General features: G+C 46.0%; 1 protein-coding gene across 3 annotated transcripts in view; it reads right to left on the reverse strand.

The window, feature by feature from the left end:
• The window catches only part of arvcfb (ARVCF delta catenin family member b), a 90,056-nt gene that overhangs the window by 29,779 nt on the left and 41,361 nt on the right, over positions 1-18,916 (reverse strand). For all 3 annotated transcript variants that reach the window (XM_079743116.1, XM_079743117.1, XM_079743115.1), the window contains 4 exons: positions 11,362-11,545; positions 5,517-5,634; positions 4,703-4,874; positions 1,892-1,963 (listed from right to left, as the gene is read on the reverse strand). In XM_079743116.1, the coding sequence (XP_079599242.1) occupies positions 1,892-1,963; positions 4,703-4,874; positions 5,517-5,634; positions 11,362-11,545 (546 nt within the window). The remainder of the gene's footprint in view (positions 1-1,891; positions 1,964-4,702; positions 4,875-5,516; positions 5,635-11,361; positions 11,546-18,916) is intronic.

Consider the following 18,916-nt stretch of genomic DNA (forward strand, 5'->3'; position numbering starts at 1 on the left):
GTGCCAAATGTAGTAAATGTGCAAAGCGGCCTTTTCATATTCAAAACCTCCCCAAATCAAATCACTTTTAACATTCACGCCACGTTGAGTTGCCGTTGGCAAGAGCGGGGAGCGGGGTGGTGTGGGGGATTTATGTGTGTGTGTGTGTGTGTGTGTGTGTGTGTGTGTGTCTGGGGGGGTGGGGGCTGGCGGCGGTGGGCGTTGTTGCAGCACGCTGGTTTTGTTTTCGCAACTGTCACAATGGCTTGTCACAGTTTGTCTTTGGGCAAGACGAGGGGGAAACAAAGGCGCAGGAGGCTGGCAGCGCTCAGAGATGCTCGGGGACGCTCTAAGACGTTTAGAGACACAGAGAGAGAGCAGACGAGGCACATGGCTCCACAGAGGACAGCCATGAACCACGTCTGAAGACAGGGTATACAGGCTTTCTCCCGCCGCAGCACCGTCAACATGCAGCCCAGCTCATTTCGTCTTTAGTGTCGGTCTGTTTATTTTTTTACTCCTGAAATGGCCGCCATGTTTCAATGTGTTTCAGAAACTTCTAAATGTGTTAATAATGCGACACAAACTCCTCACATTACAGTGCCCTGGAGGATCTGTGATTGTGGCCAAACAAAGAAGTAATGTTTTCCATTTTCCACTTCACAGCAGATATGAAGTTAGGTTTCTGAATCTTTTATTCTCCTTCACGGCCATCTATCCACACTACGCTGGCGCTTTCCACCGTTGTAAAGTGAGCTTTTTAATTAGTGGATGAATCTGAAACCATCAGCACCCCGTTGCTGTGTGGATTGGCAAATGTTTATTTTTGAAAACCAGTTTAGCAGTCAGCCTGTCTGCCGGAGGCAAGTGCATGAGAGAAAGCATGCGCTGAAACCATTTAGTCGTTGTTCCGGTGTGGCTGGACGGTGCTTTATAACACAACAGAAAACACATGACATATATATATATATATATATATATATATATATATATATATATATATTTATATATGTCAAGTGTTTTTCGGGGCTTGAAGAATGACAGTTAGCCAGTATAGAAAAACAGATTTACTCTGGGTCTGTTTTTGACAGTGGTAGCTAGCAGCAGGACTCAAAGAGGAGGACTAAATATGATCTGTTAGTGGTCTGTCCAGCCCCAGACAGCCCTCTCCCTCAACAGGCACAACGTTTTCCCTCTATCTCTCCCCACCATCACCACAATAATGGCTGTGTATCTGCAGCAGCGTAGCGTACCTGCAGGCAAACCGTTGTTCAGCAAGACAGCACATTGTGAATAACAGCAGGAAACAGGACAAATTGTCTCCATTTCTGCAAAAAAACAAAATTCCCCCTCATAAAGCACAAAGCAGCTATAATTTGCACTGTACAGTAGCTTGTGTTTAGCATCAATTTTTAGCTTCATACTACACCCCAAGAAATTGCTGCGTCAGAGCGGGAATACAATGCTGATGGCTGGTTGTCAAGGCAACACCTCGGTAAACCTCCACAGTGATTAGGTTAGATTTACAAGCCAGTTTCTTTCAGAAAACAGGGGCACAAAAGATAGAAGCAGGTAGGTGGGAAGGTGGCTGAATGCAGATCATCTGAGTGCACTGCTCTCCTGCCTTTTACAATTTTTTTACATAATATACCCTCCAGCGAAAAACTGATGGGTTATGATAACTTCCTCCTCTTGCACGCATGTGTGCTAGTTAGCACACATGCCTGTCTGTGTCTTGGAGTGTGTCTGAAGGATCGCTGATCCTACTATTTTTATCATTGAATTGAATTTAATAATTGTACATGTTATTTCATATATTTTCCTGTGTGTGTGTGTGTGTGTGTGTGTGTGTATGAGTGTGTGCAAGACTGTGTGATGACATGAAATCAAAGAGACGAAGGCCTAAGCTTACCTTTCGATGGTTCCGTGCGCTTCGGTAAGTCCAACGTGTCATAGCTCTTGTCTCCATCTCCGCTTTTCCTGCCTGGGAAGAGGACACAGGGGTGTCAGTGCATAAAGACTCAATACACAGTACGATATACACGTTTCCACACACACAGACAGATAAACACACACAAACATACACACACACAGGAAAATATACAAAAGCTCATGGGCAAAAATACCTACATCCTGTATCTGTCAAACATACACACACACACACACACACACACAGATATAAACACAGGGGAAACTCAGGGAAACTGGAACAATTCATGGAATTTTAAGGAATAAACAAGTTTGGTTGGGGGGAGGGGAGCAGACAGTGGCTGCTATTTGTTTCCAAGACACAGGATGAAGGACACACATGGATATTTTGTGACGATGAAATGACCTATGGAGTGGGAGATGGTGTGGGAAGTAGAACGAGATTCTCCTGACCATGGGTTTAAGTCTTGACTCAGGAGGATATTTAACACAGTAACGTTACATTGTGTAACGTAACGCAACATAAACTACTATGACATAACGTCACATGGCCTAAAATATCGTTATATCGTTATACAACATAACGTGTTGATATTTTCTAGGATGATGTTGATCATGATATCGTGATATACAGCTATCATCTAGGATAAAGGTTATCTTGATATAGTGATATACAGATATCATCTAGGATGATGGTTAATATGATATTGGGATACACATATATTATCTAGCATGAAGGTTATCATGATATCCTGATATACAGATATCATCTAGCATGATGGTTTATATAATATTGTGATATACAGATATCATCTAGGGTTATGTGTATCATGATATTGGGATATACAGATATCATATAGCATGAAGGTTATCATGATATTGTGATACACAGATATCATCTAGGATTATGGTTATCATGATATTGTGATATACAGACATCATATAGCATGAAGGTTATCATGATATTGTGATACACAGATATCAACTAACATGATGCTAAATATGATATTGTGAGATAGACTTTCTATGGCTAGTCCCAATGGTAAAGTCATGGTTAAGGAATGGTAAAGTAATGGTAAAGTAACAGAATGATTGCAGCAGTTGCTCCGAGCCTCTGCTATGTAGACACACTGCACCATCATACTGGAAGACCCTGAGACCGTGCCCCCTGATGACAGAAGGAGGAGCAGGAGGAGGAGATACAGAAGGAGGTCAGAAGGGGGAGGAGGAGTAAGGTTGGGTGAGAGACGGGATGGATGGATGGGGGAGGGGGGGGAGGAGCTGCATGAAGTGAGAGACGGATGGGAGGAGAGCGAGGGAGAGAAGGACACTCACCTTGATTAAACCATTCCTCTACGGTTAGCCAAGGAAACAGCAGCAAGGCCAACAAAAAAAGGAAAGAAAGGGCACATAAAGAAAGAAGCGGGGAGGGAGAGAAGGAGGAGAACGGTGAGAAGGTGCGTGGGCGCGTGCATGTCTGCGCTGTGGTTTAAAAAGCTGACAGTGTTATACATTGTGAAAGTTGTTTAACAAGATAATAAAAACCGAAGAGCGAAAACTTGCGCACAGTCACTGGGCCAAGGAGCAAAATATTTAATTCAGAGGGAGCAGAAGGTGAGAAAACATAGTTAAAGATAGATGGAAAAGCATAGTAACGCAGTCAGGCGTGTAGGAAAGAAGACGAGAAACAATAAACAGAGAAATAGACATATATAAAGAAACAAAGGGAAGGAAAGAGAAAGAATGAAAGATAGAAATGCACCAAAAGGAAAATATAGAATTCTCACGCCAGCTAAAACGAGCCAATGGGGTGTGGGCATGCATTATGCTAACGGCTAATGGAGCACATTCACTTATCAAAAAGTGCTTGTGCCTACAGCTCAAGCCCCTTAGCTTAAAACCTATAATAGCCTATTCCTCGTAAGCCATGACTGACAAGCACTGCAGAAACTATTACTTCCCGCGTGTTTCAACTCTCACTCTCTATCTCGCTCTTTTTTTTGAGCACACATTTTCAGGTTCTATTAGCTAAGACACATCTCATTAACATGGTCTATAAAAGCGCTCGTGTGGCTAATTGCTTCCTTATAAATGCGATACACACATCTATCTCTGCCACGCCTTGACCGCCTCCCAGACCTACGGACTTCCCCACTGGTTCTGCCTAGGGTCAGGGGTCACAGGCTTGTTTGTCACGGCTCATTGGCTGACTGATGAATCGCTGCTATTATTGTCATGCAGAAGGGAGATAACAGGGTGGGTCGTTTGGCTAATGGCCTCGCGGAACGCCGATAATAATGTTGTACACGCACATGCGCGCACGGGCAAGCACACACAAACACAGGCAGACGCACACCAGTCTTTGAGTCTTGGAGTGTTTTTTGGTGCCTAGACTCGGGTAGGATTAAGTTTGCTGGGGGGGTTTGATTTAAGGTCGGGTGCCATGAGAGGGAGGGGTTTTGGGAGTGTCGTAAGTACAATTATTCAAAATAAAAAGAGGAACGGGGCTGGCCAGCAATTTTAGGGTGTGATTCTAATGATCACATAATTGAACTCACAATTATGAGCTAGTTGAAATGTTATTCACTCCTTATAGGGAGTCAGGCAGTTTTAAGTAGCTTTTGATGTACTAGCTTGAGAGAGATATCTCTCTTTTAAAGTATACATTTTTTAACAACATCACCAATACACTAACCTGCGTCCCATATATATATATATAATAATCATAATAATTATATATATATAAATATCAATATATATATTTGGGGGTTCTCCCCCATGTTTCTCTCCTCACCTTTGGCCTTCTTGCCCCCGAAGCAGCCGGCGTCGTCCTTCTTCTTGCGCTGCATCGCGGTTGACCCCGGGGCTTGGGGGGCCGAGGGGTCCAGGAAGCGCTCGGCCCCGGGGACCTCCTTGTGGACGTGGTAGGAGAGGTTCCTCATGATGCACACGCAGTTCTCCACCGACTGGAGGGGACAGAGTGGGAGGGAGGGGCCGGCAGAAGACAGGCTGGATTCAGGACTGTGATTTTATACACCAGGCCAATGCTGGCTCAGTGACGAATGGGATTTGACCTGATGGGTGAACACTGCAGGAAGGTATTCTGCTGTTTAACCTTTTGTAGATATATGGTGAGAGGTGTATGGCCACACTTGGTGAAAAAGGCATAGTCGGAATAATTTGAAACATATACCCCCTATTTCAAAATAATTCTTACGAATCACCCTTACTGAATCCAAATATAAAGAACCAATTGCATCCTACTTTATAGTGGGAGCTGGGGAGATGGCTGGGGCACCGACCACTCTCAGACCAGGTAAGAAAGATATCATGGGCTATATGTTGAGAAAAACAATTGGGCTGAGCGTTTTCCATTAGGGAACACTCACGGGGAAATAGGAGTTTCATCACAAACTCATTCGAGGCAAATGGAAATGAAAAATAAACAACTAAAACAATTTAGGAGCCCCTAACTTTGCTTGATGACACATCATTACCCACCACTATTGTTACAAATCGGACTGCTCTATTAACTGTGTATTCCGACATACAAAGCACTTGGTCCTTGGCATTAACTCTGCCAGGGTGAAGGATTCAGTAAAAGGTACCTTGTTGTCCATGTCCTTCTTGCCGACAGCTGATTGGAGGGCATGGAGCAGGGCGTCGACCAATCCCTCGCACTCCCTCAGTCTGCGCCGCGCCTCCGCCCCGTCCGAACTCACGTTCCTGTAGACACACACACACACACACACACACACACACACACACACACACACACACACACACACACACACACACACACACACATTTGTCAGTGTATTTAAGGCAGACTATGCTCAGCCGGGGGACCTGAGAAGTGCGAGGGCAACTATTTACGCGGGATCAACATAAGGGGTGGGCGATGGCCTGGGCCCAGTAGAAAGTAGGGTGACCAGGTGTTCTGCCTTATGCTGGTTAGCACCTCATTTTTATACCTTGTCCCACGTCCCATATATTGAGACGATGTCCCACATTTTGATTGATTCTACTTTTCCAAAGTCAAACCCCTGCAAAACGGACGCATATACAATCAGGCTTTTAGAAAACGTGGTCACAATAGCGACTACATCTCTGTTATCTATGTATAAACTGCATTGTACTGCATTTAGTCTTATTGAGCCTGATGATGTAATGATGAATAGCTATTTACAGAGGTGAATGTTCTTTTTTGCATGTTAATGAAAGAAAGCTAATGTTTATATTCTAATAAAGGTTAGACGGCTTGCTTTATTTAACTGAGTTACTAAAAACTTTATGATTTATGAACTTGGCTTTCGTGGTTCAGTTGTTCATTAATGAACCTGCATGTGACTTTTAAAGAGTCTACTTCATTTATCGTTAAACCTTTTTAACTAACTTCTTAACGATTTGATTAATCATTTAAATGAGCGCTAAATCTTTGAATTAACGATAAATATCCTAATGGGAGGGGATGGTATGTGGCAGGATTTGGCAGGGATGTCACATAAATTGGAAGCATCCATCTGTAATGATTACAGAATAAAAAAGAAAATCTCACTAATGGGGATCTTATAGCCTACACATATCGGAAGAAAAGCCTGGTGAATCTACTAAAGAAAAGATATGTGCATACAAATCATAATATTATGACTCACATCCGCCCTTTTAAAGACTAATCTTTTTAAGATCCATACCTGCCTTATTTCTATTGAAGGGAATGAATACCATGGTTTGTACTTTTTTTTCGAACCACTGGCATTTGGGATTAGCACAGTTAATGTCACAACAAATCCTTGCCATCTTGACGCTTGTCTATCTGTTGGCTATGCTTTCTGCCCCCTGGTTGCATGCACCTATTTGCTGAGACGTTGCCCAGAAACCTGTCTATATAAAAATATATATTGGAATTACAAAATCGTTCCTCCGGTGTTCGTTATTTGGCCAAAGCACAAACTGCGTGCCAATGATCAAGTAATGCAAGTCGTTTTACGATCTAACCCTGCAACTGTCTCTGGGCCAGCATGTTTCAGACCATCTGGCCCGTCTCCTATTTTGTCATTTAGCAGATACCTTTATCCAAAGCAACTTACAGCATTTTCTACATGTAATTAAGGAGGTATCTTGCTCAAGGATGGCCAAAGTTAGACTGCAGACATTGGGGTTCAAATATACCAAGAACCTTTACCCTATCCTGCTCCAGAATACAATTACAATTATTGAAGGAAATAATTAAGAAATGAGTGTAAACTAAATCTATATGATTTCCTTGTCTGCCTTGGTGCTCACCAATAGTTGGTTTACTTGTCTAATATACTGTATGCTGCCTGGGCATAAACCCCAACCTTTGCAGCAAAGAAAGCCCACCGCTGAGTTATCCATGGAATGATGAAAACATTCCACATTCACAAGTATAAGGGTGAAAAAGGCATTCTCTGTTGGTAAAGGCTGCAGCCTGGAGCACATATTTCAGAGCCCAGCAGGATATCTGAACGCATCTTACTTCGCACGGTCTGATGATCTGACTCTCTGATGAATGCCTGCACCCTCAGTGACAGTAAGACATATAGACTTTTTAACTGTCTCATCTATCTGACAGCCTGACTGATTGGCAGACAGTGTCCGTCTTTCTGTCTGTCTCACTGTCTGTCTGACTTGTGTGAATGGCAGATTGTGAGGTGGGCAGGGCTTTAGAAACAGGCTTTAGGGAGAACCTTGGGAGCCAGATCCTCACCAGGGACCTCAGACAAGATGACATCCAGCCCACGTAATCCCATTAGCCTCTTCCAGCTAGCCTAGCGGACGACAGTCTGCGCTAACCCCCCCGGTAGCACTAACCTCCCTGTGGCGCTTACATCCCTGTAGCTCTAACCTCCATGTAACGCTAACCCCCCTGATGGGCAAAGGGCAGTCACAGCGCTCTAGAAGTAGAGCAACCGCTAGCATACATTAACATCCCCCTGCGGCTGCAGGGGGATGAATGTAGAAAAATGGATCTGGTATATTGTCGGGGTTGTTGTCCTATAAATAGCCGGGTCGTGCGCCCTTGGTGTCTGAACTGTAATCCTGACAGCCGTGGTACCCCTCTAAGCTCTTACCATTGATCCGAAATAGAGCTCTCGCAAAAAACAAACCGCACACACACACACACACACACACACAAATAAGCACACGTGCAACTCCCTTTCCATTCCGACACCTAATTGACCTAATTGGCATGTGTTTGGGGCGTGTGCGCACGTGTGTATGTGTGTTTATTTACGACATCCTTCGCTGGCGGCTGAAGGAGAGGTAGGGGAGTCGTTAGGAGCTTTGCGCTAATTAAAACTAATTTGCGGAGGAGAGAGAGGGGACGGCGGCGGCCATCTGGACACGGACGCTCACTGTCAGCCATCCTAAACCGCCTCATCCATCTTCGCCGCCCGGGTAAAATGGCTGCCAGCGTCGCTGAAGGAACAGCGGCCTTAGATTTATTTGACGTGCGTTTTGTAGAGAGCGGGCTGACAGACTGCCAGCGCGGTCTTTATTGTCAGCTGTTCCCTTTCTGAAGGTCTCTCCAGCGAACGTGAGCGAGAGCGGGGAGGAGCAGGCGAGAGATGGGAGGAGGGGAAAGGGGGAGGGGTTCATGGATGGTTTGCCCATGCGTTGGGGGGTCTTTGTAAGGGATGGTGACGCTGTCTCCAGATGCCAAATCGAATGTTACTCTGTTAGGCTCCAAGACACCACGGCTGGGCTCAAGGTCGACTAACTAACCGTTCAAATACTATGAATTTCATCAAAGCAAACACGAGCAAATCGAGGTGAATAAAATATTAATACAATACATAGTTAATCAGGTATCTAAACATTCTTGGGTTGGGAAAGAGCGTACCAGAGACCGACAACTGTCTGTAAATAGGCCGCAATAATAACTACAGATGTCCTCCCACTTTTAGGTTTTGTCCCGTTCCGTGGCTATTGTTGGTTCTCTCGTTCATGAACTCACGGAGGAAGACAATGCAGCGGACAATAGAGTCGCCCGGTCCCTACAGGGGGGGGGGGGGGGGGGGGGGGGGTGACAGAGACTGATGGCGGGGGCTGATGGAGACGGATCGAGTGGGGGTGACCTCTGCGGCGACCCTCCACCTGCCTCGTAGAGAGGGTCAGGGTCAACGCTGATTACAGGACCATATGTGAACCCGTGATGCCCGCCACTGAAGCTATACCCTTCACGCAGTGTGACAGAACAAAGACACACCACCAAAGATCTCCCGAAGAAAGCTTACAATGTAAATGTGAAACTTTCCCTGTTTGATTTGATTGTTTTTTCTTCCGTACACACTGCAACAGCTGTGCAAATGACACAACACGGCCAACAGTGCAGTGGTCATTACACAGTTTAGGAAGTTCAAACATACATAGGCACACTGTCGGTCAGACACAAGGAAAGACAAGCAAACAAGCAAGTGGGTGATGTGTATCCAGGTGTCCTCGAATGCCATGGATGTGTCCAACCATGTAGATAGACAAGACATACACACACCGATGATCAAACACACTCGCAGATGTGAAAGAAAGCACTCAGGGCTCCTATGGGCCGACAGCTCCTGGCAACAGATAAACAAGATGATCATAAGGGCCTTTAATAATAAGCCGGGCCAAGGCTTTATTGAGGTCTGAGATGGCCTCTCGGGCCAAGAGCAAACACAATCCCTCTCGAATCAGCACTTCTACGCCCTGCGTCGGATGCTTTTGCCCCTCTCGCTCTCTCTCTCTCCGTCTCGCTTCCTAGGCAACCGCAAAGGAGCCGGTTACAGTTACCATGGAGACACACTTCTGGCATTACAGGCAGTGTGGAGGGAGAGGCCAGGAGACTGGCAGGCAGATGAAGAGCTTTGATACGAGGCATTAGCCGCCATGGTGTTGCTGTCTACGCTGCCGAGATGGAAAACAAAAACAAAAACTCACACACACACGTTCATGTCACACACGCGTAAGCACACACACACTAGATCTCCTTGCAGCCACCTAGCCGTGTACTGTCCTTGCTACGTCCTCCATTAGACAGTGTGAAGGCGGGGGAAGGATGTAATTCCTGTAATGGGAGCCGGTGGGGGTCAAATTGAAGTCAATGCGAGATGCAAGTGAATCAAACTATGACTATCTAAGGTTACTGTCACGATGGGATCTAGAGAGAGGGGGAGAGGGAGAGGGTGGGAGAGAGAGAGAGAGAGAGAGAGAGAGAGAGAGAGAGAGAAAGAGAGGGGGAGAGAGAGAGGAAGAGACAAGGCGGGGAAGGGGAGGAGAGACAGCTCCTGAAGAGGCTAAAGAGACTAAACAATGAAAATATATTTTTATATCAATGCTCATTATGTGATAGCCACCACAGTACCCACAGTAATTATTATAATTCACACCCTCGCACAGGAAACCAGCGCTGATTGACTGGTGCAGAGTTAAGAAATGAAATCCAACAACCCTAGTGTGTGTCGGTGCAGCGGTCTGCTGCCAGCTAACTGGCTCAGGCTAGACAATGGAGGCTGCTCTTTGTTTACTTCACCATTACTCTGACAACTAGTAGCTCCTCTGTGTCTACTTTTTGTGAGTGTGTATGTGCTATTCTTGTGTTGAGTGTGTCTCTGCTGTGTGTATGGATTGGTTTATGTGTGTGTGTGTGTGTGTGTGTGTGTGTGTGTGTGTGTGTGTGCCTGCATGTGTGTGTGTGTGTCTATGTGCCTGCATGTGTGTGTGTGTGTGTGTGTGTGTGTGTGTGTCTATGTGCCTGCATGTATGTGTGTGTGTGTGTGTGCGCGTGCATGCATGCATTCATGTATGTGTGTTTAAGCCAACACACACGCTGTCTACCATCCCCAGGGATTAAACAACACCTCTCTCTTTTTTCTACACACGCGGTTCACCGGAGGTCAACCGAATGGATGTGGCTGTCAGGTTTAAGCAGCAAGTCGAGCTGAGTGGAGCCGCGGTTAAACAACACGTCAGGTTACTGGTCCCAGAGAACGCGAGCCAATTTAAAATTCTCTGCAGTCCTCTCTCCGGCGGACGTCAGAACAAAGCAGCAGGCTTTCTCCGTCCCGTCATGGCTAATGCCGTTCTCCGATTCTTTCGCGTGGAACTGGTTAGGGAGGTTAGGGTGTTTGATTCCCAGCTTAAGTTTCTGGGTTTGAACCGCACTGTCAACAGTGCGTTACTTAATGGGATTAATATGGCCAAGAAATCACTGCAAATAGCTAGAGATGAAAGCGATGCAATAGTGAACAGCGATAGCTCAAAGATGCAGTGTGTAGGATCTAGTGCCACCTAGCGGTGATGTCTCATTCATTTCATCCCTCTCCTCTTTTATGCGAAAAACAGTTTATCGAGAACCTTATTAAAATCATTACTGTTAAGCATGGACTAGACACATCCGGGTCATTTGAAGCGACGGGCTAGCGTCCTGGTTTGAACAGGGTGGGCTACCTTAGGCACCCGGAGGTGTTCTTGAAGACGGTGGTCCACTCGGCGTCCCGGGGCTTGGAGTCCTCATTGGGCTCGTGCTCCCAGCCCGAGTGGGGGATGATGACCTCATTGGTCATGGTCTGGAGGCCGTGGTTGATGATCACCATCTTCAGGGGCTCGTAGGAGGACAGGTTCCACAGAGTTCCTGGGTGGTCAGGGGAGAGAGAGAGGGAGAGAGAGAGAGAGGTTGAAGTCAAAGCGTCATGAATCGTTTTGTGAGCGATAGCTAGGTTTGACTCCAAGCCGACAGCTTCTGGGTTTGAACCCCGATCCCCCAAACCTGACCTGTGAGAAAGATAATCAACCCCCAACAGCTCCTTTTACGGAAACCAATGTCTGAATTCCCGCTTTGGATAAAAACATCTGGTAAATGACTAAATGTAAATGTAATATACTGACTCTTGAATCTCAACACTCCTAAGAGAAGAAAAGGGCTAATTATCAACCTTTCTTTTATCTGTTGCATAACTTTGCTGATGGAGGCTGCATTGTAGAGTGGATTTAACTGCTAATGACGAATCTACTTCTTGTTCATCGCTGTGAAAAGATGTATATATTAGGTCACAGAATATAAAGGCTTTCATGCCGTTTCTTTGTGCATATAAAGGTTATACAAAGTATTATTATGAGGTACTAATCATTTGATGTGAGTCAAATGTTGACGTGAATGCATAAAATGAGATGAGAGAGTGATACAGAGAGAGAGAGAGAAAGAGAAAGAGATGCAGTTAGAGAGAACAATGCAAGGCCAAAGAAGCGAGCGCAGAGAGGCGAGAGAGAGGATAAAAAAAGAGGGATTCTGATAGAGAGAACAATCCAGAGATACAGAAGAGAGAGAGAGAGAGAGAGAGAGAGAGAGGGACGGGTGTGCGATAAAGGGAGAGAGAGTAGATAGAGAAAAAGAGAAAGGCACAGAGAGAGGTATAAAACAGAGATAGAAAATAGAGAGATAGATACAAATACACAGAGAGAATGAGAGAGAATTACTAATCAGCGTGGGAGGGAGAGCTCCTGTGGGAGAGCGGGATAAAGGATGAGAGCAAACCCGAAGAGCGACGTCGGGTTGTAGGATAACAGGAGATCAATCGCAGGAGGGAGGAGAGCAACGACAGACTAATGGCAGAGAGGACACAGGAACCGGTTAGAGGAGGAGAGCCTGAAGAGAGAGACATGGCTGGCGAAAGGAGAAGGAGGAGAAGATGGCTGAGGAGAGGGAATGGAGGAATAGAGAGGATGACAGCAGTCGGGAAACCGTAAGGCATAATCACAGTGTTTCTGTGATCAGACTTACACACACGCACACACACACACACACACACGCACACACACACACACACACAGACCCAGGTACAAACATACACACACACTCAAATACACGTACACATACTTAATCCGCAGACAGGCTGCTTTCTGAGAGTTCAAATCCTTTCAAACTGACAGTATTTACGACGTTTTCAATTTATTCTCTCTTCCAACAGTTTTTTTCAACAAACTTTTATAAGTTCACATTTTGGAGGATTTCTCCTTATTAGTAAATTAAAGTTCCACAAGACAAGATTTTGCAATTAAAAAAGTGAGGGCAGACTAATGGAAAAACTGTCTGATACACTCCTCATTCATCTAACATGCATGAGGCACACACACACACACACACATACACACACACAAATAGTGCGTACATCCATAGAAATACACATAATTTATACAGTGTAAACATGTAACAACATGCAGACTGGCACACACACTCCCAGACATAAACACATAAAGACCGATAGCTAAACAGCAGCGACTGGGCGAAGGAGAAACTGTCATAAATATCCAGCTCAGTTTTCCTAAAGTGCCTTTTCCAGACAGCTCAGTGTTTCCTCTGCTAGATTATGCACAGAAAAAAACTTGGCTCCTGTCCCTGAGCTAAAAATAGATCTACTCCCATCTTGGCGTTTAATGGTGTTGTCTGGAGACTCTAGTAGTAACTTCCATCCTCGAGGAATTAGAAGGAAAGGGAAACTGGGAGGAGGGGACAGTTTGCTGATGAGGCAGAGATTCATTTGGTGCAGATGTCATGGCCTAGATAGGTGTCCGGTTCAGCTAGTAAAACGTCTCGACTCTCATATCGTGAGGGAGTGGATGTCGGCGACAACCACCCTCTGCTCAATAAAAATAACCACAGGGCTTCACTTCCTTTGGCTTCTGAAGCTGCCTGGCCACTTGCGGCCGGGAGCAGGCGAGAGGCTATTACTCATGTAGTCTATGTGCTAATGTGGCGTGGAGTTAACTGCCGCCTCGCCCCTGTGTGTGTGTGTGTGTGTGCGTGTGTGCGTGCGCGCACGAGTGTGTGTTTGAGTTGTTGTGCAATGTGCATGTGTGCTCGTGTGTGTGCTTGAGTGTGTTTGATTGCTAGCCCTCACACTTGAACATATGCGCACGGACAGTGAGCGATGGGACTGAAGGAGCTCAGAAATAGAACGAGAGAGAGAGCAAGAGAGCGAGGGAGAGGGGCAGACGGTATAAGAGGGAGAGAGAAATACAAAAATAACGAAAACAGCTACAGATGCAGCATGATTCTGACAGGGATGCATCGTGGCTAGAGGTCGATGGCAGAATGGACGATGGCAGCGGGCTGAGGCCAACGCTAGCGATACTAAACTGTTGATAACAACCCCCCCCTGCAACCACGCTGCTATTAGCATCAGTCCATTAAGCCTGACAAGCTGCCGTCACCACACACTCAACATGCTAGCTGCTACCACGTGGCTAGGGGGAAGAGAAGCTTAGCTGGGACTAGCGCGTTACATTATCTTGATAACTAGCGGCCTAGGATGGCTCAAGCAGAAGGACAATTAGGAGCTCACTAGTAATGGTGACCGATGTCATGTTTAAGGCCGGCTTGAGGCAGAGCTAAAAAGCTATCTAGCCTCTAGCGTTTGAGGAATAGCATAATGAGGAGTTTCTGTTTGCTAAGGTGCTCTACTATAGGCCCTACTGCTCACCCTCAAACCACTGAAGCACAGCGATACTAATTAACAATGAGTGTGTTTTATTATTTGTTTAACAGTCAAACAGAGGGGTCAAAAGGCTATGTTTGAACAAAACCTTGTACTTTACAGCAGTATAAATATGCTATACTTTATATTTGTAAACATCCTTGAAAATAAAGATATGTAATAATTAACATGCAAAATAACATCCATAAGGTATATATTACATGGGGAAAGTTTATAGTATTAACATGACAAAAAGCCATACACTGCCTTAGGGTTTGTTCCGTGGGCTACACGGGGCGCAGAGAAGAACAGCCCAGGTCCACAGAATCAGTCAGAAGGCCACAGGGGGTGTCAGATTACCAGGAAGAAAGATAGGGGAGGGGGGGCTCGCAGGGGACAGTGAGGGGGAGGGGGCCTGTCACTGTGGGAGAGCGATCCATCACGTGTGACAGCTCTAGTGTCTTCAGACAGAGGTAGGTAGAATGTGTAAAGCGCCCGTGAGGAAGTCTCCATCACGCACACAGCGATCCCGCCGGAGGATTCCTCGGGCTACTGGATTCAGCGCGGCCCCATTCCCAAACGTCCTCTACAAACCGCTTTTTGAAAAGGTTAAGGTCCAGCATAAATGTATATTTTTCAGCATTGGTCACGCAGGGAAAAAGGAAGGTTGTAAAGCCACCGAGCCATCTATTCACGTCCGGACCGGGCTCGCACTGTCGCGGGCCACAGAGTAAAAAAGTTTGTAAAAGAAATCACTGAGCTCTTACTTTGGTGGGCGTCATCCATCATGGGGATGGAGAAGGGCGCAGTACTTTATCCTTATACAATTTTAAGAAGCAGCGTGCATGAATCACATTCAGGAGGGGGGGGGTGGTGGACTCGGGGACCAGGGGGAGGGTCTCCACTCCCCAGCCGCCCTCCTTTCTGTATGCAAGCAGAACTGGTTTCAATAAAAAGGTCTATATATACAGTATATATAGGTATTGAAGTTGAACTCGTTTCCGGCTATAAGTTGCACTCTTTTCCTTTTCGAACCAGGCTGAAGAAGGGACAGAAAGCAAAACACGCTGCCGCGGTGTAGGTCTGGAACCGCTATGGTGTGTAGATCAGCGTTCAGACCCCTTCTGGAAAACATTTGCATATTCATATCAGGGTTCCTCTTGCTCCTCCTATTGCATGTTAATCACACCGCGCTTATGAGCTCTGGCGGCCCATGAGAGGTATAGGGTTTCCTGGGGTCGGATGAAAGTGGGGGTTGTGGGTAGAGATGGTGGAGGATTTAAGGGGGGTTGGGGGGGGGGGGGTCGGGCTGCATGCAGGGCTTTGCGTAATTTAATTTACCGGTGCACTGCTGCCAGACACATTGCCATAGTCTTAACAGGGCTATTCACTTAGCTCTGCCCATTACTGCTGCCTGCCTCCTCCTCCTTCAGCTTCACCCCTCCATCCATCACAACCCCCGGCCGGAACGAGGGAAGCAGGGAAGGGCAAATTAGTGCAGGAGCACAAGAGAGAGAGAGAAAGAGGGATTCAGGGGACAAGGAGTGAGGTATGGAGGGAGAGAACCGGTCAGGGGGGGAAAGAAACAGAGAGAGAGAGAGAGAGAGAGAGAGAGAGAGAGAGAGAAAAAAGGAGAGAGGAGGTCATTGGTCTACCACAGAGGAGGAGAATGGCTAACTGAGTAAGCTCTTTCCGGAACACTGTACTAAACAACAACAAAACCACACGGTAGTAAACAACGGCACACTACCAAACATCCACTACACAAGGTAGCAAACAACAGCACATTGTAGTAAACAACCTCTACACACTTTGGTGAACATAAAATACACGCAATAGTAAATTACAACTACACACACTGGTAAACAACAACTACAACTGGTAGTATACAACAACTACACACTTAGTCAACAACTACACACTTAAGTAAACAACAACCACACACAGTAGTAAACAACAACCACACACGTAGTAAAGAAGAACCACACGCTGTACTAAAGAAGAACCACACTGTACTAAAGAAGAACCACACGCTGTACTAAAGAAGAACCACACGCTGTACTAAAGAAGAACCACACTGTACTAAAGAAGAACCACACGCTGTACTAAAGAAGAACCACACACTGTACTAAAGAAGAACCACACGCTGTACTAAAGAAGAACCACACGCTGTGCTAAAGAAGAACCACACACTGTGGTAAACAAGAACCACACACTGTACTAAAGAAGAACCACACGCTGTGAACAGCCAGCCCCAAGACATGGCTGTTTGGAGAACAGACTTCATGGTGCTCTTGTCTTTGTGTGTTTGTGTGTGTGTTTGTGTGTCAGTGTGTAAATAAGCAGCCAGAACCAACAGCAGGTCTTGTTAGTGCAGCGGAAGAGGAAGCTGTTAATGAAATAAGGTGTTTATGTGTGTGGGTTGGGTACAGTGTGCTTGTGCATGTGGATATGGTAGAAAGTCAGCGGACACACACACACACACACGCAGGCAGGCAGGCAGGCAGGCAGGCAGGCAGGCAGGCACACACACACACACACACACACACACACACACACACACAGATCAACTCCAGTCCCAGATTCGACACCTCTGTATAGTTTGTGGAGTGGTTATTGGAGTGGTGCGGACTCCGTCTGGTACACCCCTCAAGTACTGTGGCTCGTGTTTAAGGAGCTCGTGGTACATGTTCAAAGCAGACCACCAAGCAGACATGGATATGATGACGACCATGATGGCTACTCTGCACTCCAGTTGCAGAGCTGACCAGTTTCGTATTTCAGAAGCTTGGTTGTGAGGCCCTTGAATCGGTGCATGCTTGTTCTCAGCCTCACTTGTCAGTCGCTCTGGATAAAAGCAGCTGCCGAATGACTGGATGTCCTGTAGAGAGTATGCCAGATGTAGAGTAACTGAGGAGCAAAGTCAATTTGCTACGTGCACATGGACAGACCAAGAGGCCGTGTCCCAGGCTCCCATGTGATGAGTGTGTGGGGTCATGTGGTGGTGGGGGGGGGGGGGGGGGGGGGTACGGGGGTGACACCCAGCCACGGTTAAGGTCCCAGGACAACACAACCTCTCTTCTAATACCTGACTTTTGGATAACGCTCTTAATATAATTTGCTATAGAGGATTAAAAAGCACAGGTAGCAGGCAAACACACACAGACACACATGCACACACATGCACGCACACACTAGTGCCAGGCTGTGCTCGCGAAACAGGAAGTGCTGGAGGGCCCGAAGGGCTGGAGCGTCACCAGGAAGGGAAATATAATTATTATGAAGAGAACATCTACCCTCGAAATAGCAACTAGCTCTGACTGCCTGCATGTTTATCAGGGTTCTGTGGGCCTGCCTCTGTGCTTACCTGTCTGCCTTTCTGTCTGCACGGGCAAACGACAGCCCTGTCTGTCAGCCTCAATATTAAGTAATTACTAAGTGCTGGATTCTTAGAGGATGGTGACAAACTCATAAAACATGTGGACAAGAAAAAAAACTGGCTCTATATTTAAACCCCCTACGCAATTATATTTAAAGAGCCAGTGAACCCAGAACTGTTTTTTTGTTTTAAACAAAAAAATATGTCTTACATGATCGCCAACGTAGTAATCTATGCCATTTTTATCACTGTGACTGAAATAATTCCCAAATGTAGGAAAAAGGGTGTAAAATCCGGTTTAGGGCGTGCTCCCCAAGTACACACATTGTGTTGAATCTCATAGTGTTCAAATTCCAGCTGAAACAGTAGGTTCACTGGCCCTTTAAAGGTAGAAGACGGAAAGAAAGTGTGACAGGGGGTGAGAGCTGAGCTACTGTCTTAGAGAGAGAGAGAGAGAGAGAGAGAGAGAGAGAGAGAGAGAGAGAGAGAGAGAGAAGGAGAAATAAGGAGAGAGAAGGAGAAATAAGGAGAGAACAATTAGGTGTGAGAGAGAGAGGGGAGGGGAGAGAGAAGAAGAAAGAAAGGGAGATAGAACAATTAAGTGTGAGAGAGTGAGAGAGAGCGAGAGAAAGAGAGAGAGAGAGAGAGAGAGAGAGAGAGAGAGAGAGAGAGAGAGAGAGAAAGATATAAATAGATACCTAACAAAATTAAGGAAGGAATAAGTGGTGGGAAAAGCACAGCCGTGAGTATAAGGAAAGGGCAATAATGAAAAAGAAAGAGTGATGTTGGAAAGTGAGAGTAAGAAGGAGAGGAGGAGAAGAGGTGGTGTGGAGGGGCTGGTTCTGGTGCAGGGTTATTTTTAGCTGCGTTCGGAAGCAACGTGGTTCTGTAAAGGCAATCATTTGTGCTATAGTAGAGCCATTGCTCATAAACACACGCACGTGCACACGCATGCAAGCACGCACACAAACACACACACACACACACACACACACACACACACACACAACACATAACACAATAGGCCAGTGATAAATTAACTTTTATCACTGGAAACACAAAACTTGTTCGAAATGTGCATGTTTTACATTGAACAACTCTATTTCTTGTAGCTCTCTTTAGGGGGCCAGACTACATGCTTATGGAGTTTACC

The sequence above is a fragment of the Pollachius pollachius genome, assembly GCF_949987615.1.
Source record: "Pollachius pollachius genome assembly, chromosome: 1".
Lineage (NCBI taxonomy): Eukaryota > Metazoa > Chordata > Actinopteri > Gadiformes > Gadidae > Pollachius > Pollachius pollachius.